This window comes from Aptenodytes forsteri, unplaced genomic scaffold (genome assembly GCF_000699145.1).
Source record: "Aptenodytes forsteri isolate BGI_AS27 unplaced genomic scaffold, ASM69914v1 Scaffold200, whole genome shotgun sequence".
NCBI classification, from domain to species: domain Eukaryota; kingdom Metazoa; phylum Chordata; class Aves; order Sphenisciformes; family Spheniscidae; genus Aptenodytes; species Aptenodytes forsteri.
In genome coordinates this window covers 2,578,849-2,593,952 of record NW_008796187.1, presented here as the reverse complement: position 1 = coordinate 2,593,952, position 15,104 = coordinate 2,578,849, and the positions used below count along the sequence as shown (strand labels likewise).

The 15,104-nt window shown below is 40.2% G+C and overlaps 1 protein-coding gene across 1 annotated transcript in view; it reads left to right on the top strand.

Moving 5' to 3' along the window:
* MID1 (midline 1) overlaps positions 1-15,104 on the top strand; it is a 112,281-nt gene that overhangs the window by 89,678 nt on the left and 7,499 nt on the right. The window contains exons 6-7 of the mRNA XM_009287839.2: positions 210-337; positions 8,605-8,748. Coding sequence (XP_009286114.1) covers positions 210-337; positions 8,605-8,748 — 272 coding nt within the window. The remainder of the gene's footprint in view (positions 1-209; positions 338-8,604; positions 8,749-15,104) is intronic.

The window sequence follows — 15,104 nt, the reverse complement described above, 5'->3', positions numbered from 1 at the left end:
CTAAGTAATAAGAGATTTTTACTGGAGACTTTGCTCGCCAAAATAAAAGTGGCAGGAGAAGCTCCTAACTTAAACCATATAAATAAAATACATGTAAAAGTTTTTGTCAACCTTTTTGCGAAGTGATAACAATCATAATGATCAGGTCCTGCCTTGATGTGAAAGTTATTGTGTCTTGGGTGCTAAAAGACTTTTTCTTTTCATTATAGGGTTTCCATGGCAACTGCATCCTCCCAGGTTCTGATTCCTGAAATTAATCTCAATGATACTTTCGATACTTTCGCACTTGATTTTACCAGGGAGAAGAAATTGTTGGAATGCCTTGATTACCTAACAGGTAATTTTTTTCTCAAGGTGCTACTATTATATGTTCCTCATAAAATAGTAGTGATAGGATTTTCTTCATTGCTCTCTGTGGTCAGTTAACTTTGGCTGACTGCCAGGTGCCCACCAAGCTGCTCTCTCACTCCACCTCCTCAGCAAGACAGGGGGAGAAAATAAGATGAAAAGCTCGTGGATTGAGATAAGGACAGGGAGATCACTCAACAATTACTGCTACAGGCAAAACAGACTCAACTTGGAGAACATTAATGTAATTTATTGCCAATTAATTGTAAGAGTAGGATACTGAGAAATAAAAACAAAACTAAAAACACTTTGCCCCCACCCCATCCTTCTTCCCGGGCTCAACTTCACTCCCAACTCTTCTACCTCCTACACCCGCATGGCACAGGGCAACAGGGAACGGGGGTTGTGGTCAGTTCATCACACGTCGTCTCTTCCACTTCTTCCTCCTCACGCTCTTCCCCTGCTCGGGCGTGGGCTCCCTCCCACGGGATGCAGTTCTTCACAAACTTCTCCAACATGGGTCCTTCCCACAGGCTGCAGTTCTCCAAGAACTGCTCCAGCATGGGTCCTTTCCACAGGGTACAGTCCTTCAAGAATGGACTACTCCATTGTGGGTCCCCCATGGGCCATGGTTCCTGCCAGAAAACTTGCTCCCGTGTAGGCTCCTCCCTGCAGGCTGCAGGTTCCTTCAGGGCGTATACACCTGCTCCAGTGTGGGTCCTCCACAGGCTGCAGTGTGGATATGTGCTCCACTGTGGTCCTCCATGGGCTGCAGGGGGACAACCTGCGTCACCATGGTCTTCTCCACAGGCTGCAGGGGAATCTCTGCTCCGGTGCCTGGAACACCTCCTCCCCGTCCTTCTTCACTGACCTTGGTGTCTGCAGGGCTGTTTCTTTCACATTTTCTCACTCCTCTCTCTCCCAGCTGCTGCACAGCCTTTTTTTCCCCCTTTCTTAAATATGTTATCACAGAGGCACTACCAGCATCAGTGATGGGCTCAGCTTTGGGCAGCAGCGGGTCTGTCTTAGAACTGGCTGTGTCTGACATGGGGTCAGCTCCTGGTCTGTTCTCACAGAATTCACCCCTGCAGCCCAACCACTGCCAAAACCTTGCCATATAAACCCAATACACTCTCCCTCTTAATCCTGAATATATTACCCCTAGCAGCCCCAGAATGCCCCAGGAAGCATTAGGTGCTACAGAGGACAACTGGAATGCATTTGCTACCTCCTGTCCTTGCATTCCTCCCCACCAGGGTGTGGGCAAGTGGGAGTGAGAAATGGTTAAAAGACACCGCAGCAGAGTGAAATGAAAGAACAGCTGGAACTCAGCCTGGAGCAGCCAGAGGAGGGAGAGCAGGGACCAAATCCCATTTCCCAGGGGACGGATGCTCCACGTGTTACCCTCTCCTTTGGGGCTGCCTGCTCGCTGTGCCAGGTTGCAGCCTGGCAGATTTCCCATGAGCAACAAGAAGGTGTTCAAGCAATCAACATCAAGAGCTCAGCAATGAAAGATGTTTTCTCATGCCAGTGATACTGTATATTTCCCCCATCACAGAACTGGACGATCTCACTGTGTCTGGGACTAGAGAGCACGCGGTGTGCTTTGCACCAGGGTGTGGGATGGGTTCTCTGCAGAGCAGAGCCCCAGCTCGCTTAACGGAGAGCTTTGGCCTGAAGAAGCCCACAGGATTAGGCCTGTACTGAAGGCCTGAGTAATGTGCGATCTCAGAGTATATAATGACTCACAAAGAGAAACAAATTACTGTAATTTAGGGTGTTTTGATTTCAATGCCAGAATTAGAACAATTCATTCCAGTTCAATTGAAAACAGAAGAGGCATGGAGTAGGTTTTCATTTTGCAGGGTCTTTTAAGCATCTGCTGTTAACAGCGAGAATTTGCAATGAAAGTCACAAAGCACTGTTAGAAAAGCACTTAAAAACACTTCCTGGGCCCATTCTCTTAGCCCAGTTTGCAGGAGATATACCCATGTTATTTCAGAAGAATGTGAGAGCGCGAGTCCCCTCATTGCCAACCACTGGATCTTTTCTATGCAGAGGGCTGGTTTCTGGCTTTTCTGCAGGGGAGTAAGTGAACAGATTAATACTGGGAAGAGCAATGCTGTCTGCATGCACAGGGCAGCACCACCCTTGCGTTACAGAGCTGTGGGGTTCTTGCTGTATCTGAAGGAGAGATTTTATCTGCAAGAAATTTCTGTATCACTGTGTAACTGGTGAATACAATCAGTGCTTAACACATACTCAAGTAAATAATACACAATAATAATGTGGTGAGAGTCACTTGAACTTTTTATACAGCACCAGTGAAATGTTATGGTGTCTGCCTCTCCCCAAAGTCTGCTGGAATTTTGCCACCATGTTGAGTATTCACCCCAAAATTATAAAAAGCCAAGGAAATGAAAGGAAGGATTAAGAAAAAGCCAGGTTCATTTGCCCTAACCTAGGAATCTACCTGTAAAATAATCAGCCTCAGCTTCCTTTGTAGCTGAAGAAGAGGAATAACCACATCATTTTAAGGCATGTATATCAGTCAGTTGACTTCATTCTGGAGGTGCCTATTTCTCCCAGCTGGCTCCAAACAGAGGCTAGAGAGACTCATTAAAATGTAGATAATTGTGGTTTACATCTTTAAAGTTATGAGAGGTGAACTCCATCTAGCAGTCTGCTCCTGTACCACTCAGGTCTTCTCCCCGTTGCACATCCCATGTCAATATTACCAGCCTAATTGCTGTGCACTGCAGAAAATAAAGGTTGTAACTGTACCAAAATGAAGGGTAGTCTTGCTACAGGGTGCAATGCCATGAAGATCCTTTCTGCAGTCCATCATGCTGGCTGTGCCATTTACACAGCTCCTTCTCTGCCTTCTTCCTACCTCATCCACAGTCTTGAAAAATTCCTCACAATGCAGTCTAAGGGAACTTGCGAATGTATCAAGCAGTTTAGCTGTTTTTTCCTAATCTACCATTTTTATCCTTGCCCTTGATGCCCAGTGAAGAACAGCTTTAGCTGGCTCTGTCTTTGTACTCTTTTTCTTCACGTTAATAAATAGCATATGGCTGCAATGGCAAAATCCAAAACACATGTCCAAATTATCTGAGCATAAAATACAACCTATGCAGACAGTTAAAATATGTTTATGTAAATATATGTATATATGTAATATATATGTGTATATGTATAGTCCCAAGAGTCAAATGCACTTGATTATTCTCTATTGTTGTTCAGAAACTCTAGAGGAAGATTTATTTTATTTTACCCCTTTCAGATTGATGAATGGATTCTTCATAGATCTTAAACTGAAAACTGTGTGACAGAGTGGATTGGGCTTTACTTTTATCATGTTTCACAGTTAAGTAAAATGAAGACCATTTGTAAGTCCTAGTGGTACATCTGTGTTGTGAATCAAGTGAAGAAGCCTATATTATGTCGATCATCCGTACTGCTTCTGAACAAAATGTCAAAGCCTGAATTCCAGCTTCATTGTGTCTGCTGTCAGTTGCCTTCGAAGCAATTGACCTTGGTTATCTTCTGGAGATTTTCTTCTACTTTGGTTCTTCCCAGTGTACTATTTGTCAGATCTTCTTCATCCTCCATCTCCCCAACCCCAGTTTTCTATGTGGCATATTGAAGTTTGCATCTTTCTTTCTTCCTAGGCTATTTCTTTCCCAAATATAAATTTAACTAGTTTGTGCTTATCATTTACATAGCTGTCTGTCCAAAGCTTCTGCTATCCAAATGAAAATCTCTGATATTTCTCTGAAAGTTGCCAGCCAGACATTGAGATGTCAAGCTCAGTATAGTAAAACAATACCCTTAATCTTCCTCTGACTGTTCTATCCTTTGTATATATAGCCTTGATGTCTTTTGAAAGCTTTCTTATCTTGCCAGTTGCTCAAACTCTTCATCTGGAACTCATCTTTTTCTAAACATGTATCTTGCTAGATCCAGGCAATGCATATGACTTGCAAACTCTCTGCACAATATTATTAACATAAGGGCTTTTTTTATCCATGGTGAAGCAAAAATACTTGCTCTGTGTCTTAATACTTTGAAATCAGTTGCAGGAACATCTATTATTTGACCTTGCAATTTGCTCTGCTTCAGAAATCCCATCTGAAACAATGATACATTTTCTCCATCTATCACTTTAGCTATGACTGTACTAAGAAATATGCATTGCCTAGCATATACCAGCAGTTTTTTCACATGAAAACAACTTCATTCTGGAAACCCTTCACAACCTGTCTTTCCTCTTAACCCTTTCAGTATTAAAAGATCAAAAACCACCTCTAGCCAGCTCAGTCTCATGCTTTGGGTGTAATCTCTTCTCATTCTGTTGTTTTTAAACAGTTCTGGTCTAACCAAAACTACGTCTACATGGTTGTATGACTGAGCTATTGATGCCAACTCATGCATGACATGACACATCAAATTTGTATCCACATCTGATGTAACTGTGCCTTTCAAGTTCTGCATGCTGGTTCAGCCTAGTGTCATGATACACCATGGAGCCAGTAATGAACAGCTGAGAGAGGTTCAGCTTCCTCAACTCCTTCATGTTCATACCAGCAATGTGAATATTTCTAGCACCATTAAGTCAAGGAGGTGGCTTAGATCTTTGTTTTTTACTCAGTATCAAAATCAGTAAGGAACCCTTACAAAGTCAATCACCCCATGCCAGCAGGGAGTTGGAGACCGAGCAATCAAAAGAAAGTTGAGGTGGTTTTAGTCAATCTCTGTGACCTCAAGCTGAAAGGATTTCGAAATAGTCTCAATAGTCGCCCAGGAGCCACTGCATTCATGCTGATTCATCAATAAGAGGTGGCAGTTTCCCTAAACTGCCTCTCAGGTGTCTGGACCATGTGAATGCTTTCAGTCTGCTTCAGAGCAAAAGCCACACAGATGACGTTGAATGGAAGGTGGGTTAGACTAACTTGGTTGAAAGGGAGTAGGTATACTCGCAAGGTCAGTTGCTTCTGGGAGCAAATTTAAGAAACTGCTTTTCTAATATTAGTTATTGCCTTTCAGGCACTTCAGGTGGGGTTCCTAACTGTTTAAGTGTGCCTGCTCAGTTTTGAGTCGAAGTCACACAAATTAACTAAAACAGCCTTCAGCAATGATTTTTACCCTTGTCAGAGAGTGTTGATTCATGAATGCAGATGGATGAAAGTCAGCGCGACTGAAGCAGTTACCAATCCCAGATCTTTGCCCTGGTCCTCTATGGAGATTGCCACCCCATGACCAAGGAGAGCTACAGATGTTAGGAAGCAATTCCTTAAACCACTGTAGCTTTCATTGTACCTTGCTAAGTTTGCTGGCCCTGATTCCAGCTTCCCTCACTGCTCAAGGCTGTAAATTTGGGGTTTTCAAGAGCTGCTTCAAATTTTTTTAGCTCTCCCTGATATTGGGTGGCAGTTTGTAGGCAGGAGGCCGCCAATAGCTGAGGGTATTAACAGCATCAGCTGTCAAACTTCAGTCTTGTTACCGGTGCGAGTCAGTGCTCTGTCCTCACCCTGAAATGGACTGGAAGGGCTCATGGGCAATCACTGCTTGTCCATGGGGAAACAGCACCGAAGGGTGGATATGAGGCTTTATGTCTTCCACTGCTGTGCTGGAAGCATGCCGGGCTTCCTCTTCCTGAGCAGTGGTGGAGCACACCCACATCAAGGCCACGGAGGGGAAGGTGCTGGTGCAGTCTTGAGATCACTCTGGAGTCTCTGTAGAGCTTTCCTTGTGGCACCTGAGCTCCATAGCAGTACTAGTAAATGTGACAAGCAAATCACACACTATCAAATGTAATAATGAAGATAACTGATGAAGGTCAATCGCTTTAATTGCATTATGGACTTACACTCTCCAAAGGAGCATGTGCTATGGAATGATGAATTTGGCAGTCAGACTTCTACATTATTTTGAAAGTCGTAACAGACCATTTGCATGTAGACTTCCCTGTCTGTCTGCAGGAGAAGCAGGTATATTTTGTTTTATTCTGAGTGGTTTATGAAATGAGTGTTGCTGAAGAGCTGAATTTCATGCAGTATCGTCTCAGGTGGGTGTGGGTTAATCACGAGAGCAAGAGAAAAGATGTCCTGCTTAGGTCAAATCTCTTTTTTCTGTCATGCTCATTATATGAAGGCCTGTAAATCTCCAGCCATAAGGCCAGCCAGGTGTGCATATGAAGAGTGAACTTAGGCTGTCATTTTCAAAGGAGTTGAAGACACTTAGGTGCTATTGAAATGTGGTTTACAGTTCATTAAACCTTCAGTAGTTGTTGCTTTCCATTAAATTAATATTTATTATCTGTGTTGTAGTAATAACAGGTACATTTCTCAAGTAAAAGGTTTTGCTCTGTTAGGTGCAGACGACTGAAGACTTTAGTTGAATAGTAGCAAAATGGATCCGCTGGTATATTTGTGATTAATATTTTTCTCAAATTTTTTTCTGTCTTTGAAGGAAAGGCAAAATATGAAAATGAAGCCTCAGCTAGAAAAAAAAAATAGCTCCTGTAGATTGTTCTGCTGGATACATTTTTGAAACATAGCTGATAGGACCAACGCAGTACTGCATAGCTTTCACAACAGTTAGTTGGCCTCAGTTAGTACACAACCTCTAAACTGCAACACTAATCTTTCCAGAAGATTGAGGGGTTTTTTCTCCTTCTTTTGTTTATATTCCCCTCCTGGATGACTGTTCTTATTTTAGTTCATTTCTCTCTCTATTAATATCCATCTGTCCCAAGGGTTCCTCTGCTGAGGAAAAAAAAAAAGGCATTGGTAAGCTTCCGTGCTACAATATTTAGAGCATCACAAATCATGGTCATCTCATGAAACACATCTGAATGTTTCCTTATGCCCCTTGGTTGAAAGAGGCTGCTTGGAAATGTGTCTGCACTTTAATCCTTGGGAACATACATCAGTAAACCGGGGACAAGAACTATAAAAATTCTTAATGGAAAGTAAAATAGATGTTTCATAAAAATAAGATGTTGCAAAAGTAAAAGTGGAATTCCTTCAGAGGAACTTTTTTCGAGGCCATTATTTGTGGCTAACAGAAGTTAAAGAGCTGATAGCAAAAATACCATTCAAAGTTGCCTTCCTTTTCCTTTAATACAGGCATATTGTGGTTGTTTCAGCTTGAGTGCCCTCCTGCCTCACTCTGTGACAGCTGGGAGGAACACTATTAAGCACAAGGGTTTGGGGTTTTTTTGCATGATGGTGGCATGTAGGGAAGATGATTAGGAATGAGGCTCCCACTGAGACAAGCATGCAGGAAGGCCCACCAGTCTTTCAAAGAAAGACTCATTTGTTTCTTATTTAGCTGTTTGGCTTTGTAAAGAATGCAAACAAGGAAAATTTAGACATAAGAAGTTTGCTTCAAGTTTCACTTCTTTAAACAGGTCTTTAAAACAAACCTGTGTGTTAATATGGGAGAAAAATGTATAGCTTGCAACACAGAGATCTTGCTTGTTGATTAAAAAAAAAAGAAACAGAGGGACAACTTTTTATTAAAGTGTTTGGATTGTCTTTTAGAATTATTTAATTAGCAGTGACATTAAAGATTAGGTTGTAATAGTCATACAGTCATGATGTTATAAGAACTCTTTATATAAGGCTGAAAAAAAGTGAGTTGTATGGTCAACAGAAATTATATGCATCTATATTAGGAAGGATAGCTAGGAAATAAATAAAAATGAACTTGGACAGAGGAGAAGATTGAGCATGAAAGCATGGGTGTTTGGAGGCTTCCCCAAAATTATATTTTTTAAATACCACTTGTGCCAACCTCTGGTAAGATAGGCTAGGCAAACACTGCTTTCAAGTCAACAGTGAAGAGTGTTGACTCTCCCTCTTGATATATGCATCAATGAAACTGATAATTTTGGTGTGATGGTCAGAAACAATCCTAGAAAAAGTAACATGTCAATTGTACCTATTTAATCACAGTTTAACATGACCACCAACACATCACTTCTGCTAGGGCATCTGAAACTAAAGCTACTTTAATAAAAAATATTTTCCAAATCTGGAGTTCCTAGGTGGTTATATTGATAGTAAGAATACCTTTGCAACAATTTATTGATAATCAAAGTTACTACTGGAATTAGCCAAAAGTTGTTGAAAAGTCTGTTGGATGGTGTAGCTACAAACTCATACATCAGATGCATCCCCTATCTCAGGTGAGAAGGGAAATATTTTACTGATTGTGTCAGTAAGCCTCCTCTGTTGTATCTCACAGCTCCCAACCCACCCACCATTCGAGAAGAGCTCTGTACAGCTTCTTATGATACCATTACTGTCCACTGGACGTCGGATGATGAGTTCAGTGTGGTCTCTTACGAGCTGCAGTACACCATCTTCACCGGACAAGCTAATGTTGTTAGTAAGTATAAACCACCTCTTTTCTAGTTCTGTTTCCTTATGGTTTCTCTGTAAACCAAGTGTCTTTAAATATAAATGTAGGAAAATATTTTCTAGGAAGATTTAAAGCCAAAATTTTAAATCCAAACCAATAATGATTTCAAAAGGTTTTAAAATTCAGAATTAATTCAGTTAAAATTTCCTGTGTCTTTTCTGGGAGTGCCATGTAGTGGGAGCTTTCGAAGACTAAAACCAGCACATATTCCCAAAGGCACAAGTATTGGCTATGTTAACAGGGCTCGTCTCTTGCGTCCTAGGTCCCTTGTTGCAGATGTAGCAGGGACAAAGACCTCAGTTTCATTGTCTGGGCTAGTCAGGCACTTGGGAGCCTGTGTTGAACGGGTCGTTAGTTAGAACTGCAGCCCCGTTGCCATTTAGATACCCTGGACAACTGGACCTTTGTCAGAAATACAGATTAAGTCCTTCCCTCTGATTTTTACTGTCTTCAAGGCTACAAAGCATAGGTCTCAGTTAGTATACTGAAAGATAAGGCAGCAAACATCAGTGGAACAACAATTAATGTGGTAACTTTGTTCGACTTACAATGACATTAACAATCATTGCTTTATATTTTGTATTGTAGCACATTTTTTATTAAATACACTCTCTGTTTTGAATCTGTGACTTTCCTTAATGAACAAACTTACTGATTATTCCTTGGATTGTTTTGTTGTTAAATAACTATTCCTCCGAGAAAACAGTGTTGTCTAATCTTTGGCCAGGAAGTCAACACTTCTGGGTTCAGTGCATAGTGATCATTGACTATGAATTTGGAGAAGTCATTTAACTTCTTCCTGTTCCCCGTGTGTTTAACGGGAATACCACTAGCTGACATGTACTTGCTTTATGAAACAAGGATTCTGAAATGAACCAAATCAATCAAAAGGTGGAGTTTGTTCAGGCAACATGTATTTAAATTAGGAACTCATTGCCACAGAGGGTTGTTGTGTTTTTGAGTTCTTGATCATGCAAGAAAAATCCACTGAGAACAATGAGGTGCAGAGACTTCCTCCTGGCTCAGGAAGTCCCAGAGCTGTAAGCTGTTGAGGCCTGGGAGAGCGTGGTGAGAAATGACCGCTGTGTGCTTTCCCTGTTCCTTAACACCTTCCTACGCCCTTGCTTTTGTGCACCATCAGATACCCCGGGCACGCACTGAGCTGGATAGGCTTAGCTCTGACCCAGCGCAGAAGTGTTTTTCTTCTTACAAGATTTGTTGAGATACTTTGATGAAAGTCAGTGCTTTGGACATGTTTACATGCTTTATGTCAGTGGAAAAATGGTGTGGTCTATGCCAAGTTTCAGTACTGAGCCAAACTCCTGCACTGACTCCTCTGTTGCTGTGCACACCTCATTTTCTCCATCACTAAACTGGAGGTAGTTTTCCAAGCCATCTGAAAGGATATCTGAGGATTCATGTGCTGGCTTGTTAACACCATTTTTAAGTAGCATACTGTGACTATATTATGGTATTCAGGATTGACTAAAACATAAGGTGGACTATTGAAAATTTGATGAGTGTTTTGCCAAAACCTCCATTTAGTATTTCGCTAAACAGCCTAATTTTGGACAACACACTGGAAAATTTAAGACTTCTGGAAAGACCAAGTAACCTTCAACACATGCTCCTACATCTGAGCAAGCTGGATAACAAAAAGGTCTAATAGTAATTTGGAACAAATTGGAGCAAGGTAGATAAGGAAGGAAAAGCTTCCCTGATTAATCACTACTAAGCAGATAAGATTTAAAGATAACACAGTTCATTGCTTGTTTTCTAACCCATTTTTATCTATGGCTTTATACTAGAAGACTTTATGCAAGTCAGTTATTGGCATTACGTGTGAACACGGCAGCAGAAAGGTGTGCCATTTCCACACCTTTGTGATGTGGGGTTTTACTCTTTGCTTACTAGTGAATAAATAACAAGGTATTTCATTTTTAGGTTGTATTGTAGGTTTCCCCTGTGGAGGTGAAAGCTTTGATCTGCAAAACATGTATCAATTAGCCTACTCTCAGAGATTCAATATGATAATTTTTGGGTATAGCATGAAGTGCTCAGTGTGCAGTCTGAACTTTCATTTTATCACTTTGCAAAAATGGTGTCATTAAAAGTTTGAAGAGAAAACAAATTAACACTGTAAGAAACTTTGTTTACAAAATGCTCTGAAGACTTCAAATGACAGTAGAAAGAAATTAAAGAACTGGCCCTTTTTTTTTTTTAATGCAGCTAGGTCTTACACAAAAATCCTGGCTGTTAGTTTCAATTTAATTGAAAGCTATAGTGTTAACCCACATTAAATGCATGCACATGTAAGTATATGTGGAAGGGTTTTCTAAATGTTGTAAAGCTTCTTTTTAATCTCGTTATTTAATGTAGACTTGAACACCTCCAATGGAGATGTTCCCACCAAATCTAGCTGCTGCAGATCTGCCCGGGTTTCTAACACATGGGACTCTCCCAGTTCATTCCAGCTTCCACTGGTACTGGAGATTTGCCCATTAACATCCTGATTTTACTCAGAACACTGCTTGGATGTTTCTTCACTTTGTTGGATTATATTCTTTGTCCTGCAGAAGGGTCTAATATCCCAACTTTTATAAATGACTTTCCAAGATTGTCCCTGTGATATCGGAGTGTACCTTAGCAGTGTGGTTGAACAGAGAGCGCTATTTTCTCACTGTAAGCGGCGTTAGCAGGCGCTGCACTGCAGCCTTCATGTTTTGATGAAATGAAGCTAGGTGATTTTTTTTTTTAAATCCTGTTTTAATGGAATAGATTTTGGATTAGCACAAATTTCTTTCTATTTATGGCATTTGCATGCTGTTGCACATATTATTTTTTTTAATTTCCCTGTCATATCCCAAAAAGTTTCCATTGGTATTGTGTGTTGCCTGTAGCAGATAATGTAAACAGGTTCATAGATTGTCTTCAGTTCTGTGTTTTTGTAGCTATGAATTAGTCACGAGGGAGTAGCTAAAGTACTGCATTAAACCAACAAGCTTTTTTCCCCGGTGACAATAGGAATCACTTTGCATACATACCCACCTACCGTGCTAATGGAGGCTTTTCTTTTGGAATCCGTTTCTTAAAACCACATAGCCAGACTGACTGCACTTTCCACTCCTTGGTACATTTCCCCTACCAGAGGCATATATCATTCAGAGATTGCTAAGAATTCAGTAACAAAAACAAGCAATGATATGTTTTTCTAGTGTATTTTCTATCCAACGTAATCAACTATATTCTTTTTTATTAACTGAAAAATTGGAGAGTTAACATTTGATGGAGAAGGTCCAAATAGAGTATTTCATTTTGAATCCTGTTTCATACAGGAAGGATTATTTCCAAATGTGGCCAAAATGCTTGGCTATTAAATGCTTGGCAGCCCTGTTCTGTGCCTAAGAGCAATACAGAAGTTCAAATTAAGCAGGCTTTTACTAAAGCAGTTGTTCTCAGAGTTACACCATTCGCACATTTGCATTTCTGAGAGGCAGCTAATCACCTGCAATCTGAATATTGTAAAGGCTTTTAAAATGACTTTGTCACTAGCTAGCTAACATGCATTATAATTTCATTATCGCATTTCAATAAATTTTCAAGTATTTATTGAGTATGCATTTTTTTAACATCATGGAATTGCTTTAGTGTGCTTCAGGAAGGTTAAAATTTAAACACCCAGCTTTTTACTAGCTGCAATACAAGGTGTTTTCATGAAAAACACATCTCTCTCTTCAAGACAAAAAGCAGTAAATAATTCTCTCTTTCCTGGTAAATGGAATTTAGGTTAGTTAGTTTCATCAGCTAAATACTAAAATTCACTGTATTAAGATACAGTGTACTGTCAGAACCTTCCCAGTATTACATGGTTACTCTTCCTATAAGATAGGATAAAATTTTGTTGAAGGATCTAAGACAACTAGGAGCCCAAGCTTCCATGAAAAACAGTGATTTTATGATTCACCAATTAATTTTTGAATATTCTAGCTTTTGTCTGTTTCTGGAAGCTTTAATTTATTAAAAACAGTTTCCTTGCAATCTTCAGATTGCTACTGAGGATTTTAGTGAGTATGTTTTAATGGCACAAAAGCAAGTTTGCGATAAAATCAAGGAAACTTCCGCCTCTTGCAGTAAATAATTCTCTCTTTCCTGGTAAATGGAATTTAGGTTAGTTAGTTTCATCAGCTAAATACTAAAATTCACTGTATTAAGATACAGTGTACTGTCAGAACCTTCCCAGTATTACATGGTTACTCTTCCTATAAGATAGGATAAAATTTTGTTGAAGGATCTAAGACAACTAGGAGCCCAAGCTTCCATGAAAAACAGTGATTTTATGATTCACCAATTAATTTTTGAATATTCTAGCTTTTGTCTGTTTCTGGAAGCTTTAATTTATTAAAAACAGTTTCCTTGCAATCTTCAGATTGCTACTGAGGATTTTAGTGAGTATGTTTTAATGGCACAAAAGCAAGTTTGCGATAAAATCAAGGAAACTTCTGCCTCTTGAAGAGTACAAAAAGAGTGTTTTTCTTAAAAAAAAAGCAATGTGTTTTGCAGAAATCCTGCATATATTATTTTCTTCCACATGGGAAGGCAAAGTGGGGGTGGAGAGCTATCTGTTACCTTCACCTACTGTATTTGTTCTACCAATTTGAATTTGTAATAATTTATTTAAATAAAGCATTTTAAAATAATTAAAATACTCAAGAGATTAAATAACCTTCCCATGACTTTTGTGCTCCTTTTCCAGTTTTCAAGAAGATACATTTTATTAAAATCTAACACTGTAAATTTTAGGAGGATTTACACCTTGGGATTTTTCCCATCTGTTTTTTAAAGTGCATCAACAGCCAACACCAGGGAAATAGCTGTACAAATTATTACCTCCAGACTCTGAGAAACTTGTTTTGAAAACTCACACATCCTGTACGGACATCACTGTGCTCACTGCACCATTCCAGGATGTAATTTAAATTCTCTACATTTTTGTAGGCTACAGTTTTAAAATACATTGTTTTACCACCTGCATTACTCTGTAAAAAGCCCTGGGTTTTTGAAACAAGAAACCTGAATGTAGCCCGGGTTAGGAGTGGGTACAATAGGAGACCCTTAGCTCCTGCTGCTGTGCCAGTGAGGAGAAGATGTGTGCTTTTCCACTTAACCTGCTGCCACCGGCAGGGAGCTGAGAGGGCAAACGCTACCCCCGGATGCCCACGTTACCAGGCTGCTTGGTCATTTCCCTGAACTTTCTTAATCATCTCCTTTTGTATTCAGAGAAGAAAGGCTGTCCTGACAGGGCATAACTGGAGACAAATTCTTTTGATGCGGTGTCAAAATATTCTTTTATACCTAAAAGCTTAATGTGGCTGACACTAGTTACTATTCTCTGTTTTGAAGGATTTTGGACTTGTAGTTTGACACCATCAAAACTTCATTCCCAAGATTTTTGAATGAAAGTTCTATTTAAAGCCTGTTATCAAATACCTCACAGTCAGGAAGCTCATGGGCACATCACTGAGCATAGGCAAGAGCCGGGCTTGTTGGGACAGCAAGGTTTGTCGAGCAAAGTAACCGAGTCAGTCACTGCACATCCAACATTTATTGTACGCCGGTAGTCTGGGATGCCTAAGACTGGAAGGACAAGGAAAAGAAACCCAAGGTGTCTTGTGTCATCAAAGAGGATAGAGCCTTCCCCTAGGTCATGAGTCAGGTCAAACGGAGAGTTCCCAACTCTCTCTATTGACCGTGCAGAGAGTTTAGGGTAGGTAAGGTCCTAACTCAGGAACTCTGCTCTTTGTTCAAGGTCAGGTGGGATGAATCTACACCTGCCTGCAAGTGTTTTGCCATTAGCCCCAGCAGCAGAAGCCAAGATATAGCAATACCTAAAATTATTGTGGCTCTGACTTCTGTACACAGAAATCTAAATTGAGCATTAACTAGATTATTTAATTATGTAATAGTTTACCTTGTGTGAATATTTTACAGACTAGTGCGTATTGGGTATGTATAAATCCATATACACAGGAGGAGAGGATAGACTGGAGAGAAGACTCATAGCAATGCATCTGTACCTGTACAGTCCTTCATATGTTAGATCCAAGTTTTATACTTTGTTAAGGAGCGATCAGCCTCTGGAGGGTAACATAAAAAGTGTAATGCAAGCCTGAAAAATGTGCCCTTTAGAGAGTTGTAGTGACTGATACAAATCTAGTTTTCAGATCATTTAGCAAAAATCTGAGCACTTCTGTGTCTGAATAAGGGTTTATTTATATATGGCCTGTGTATACCATAGACCTTTTCTTCTGAAGCATGGTTGTGGA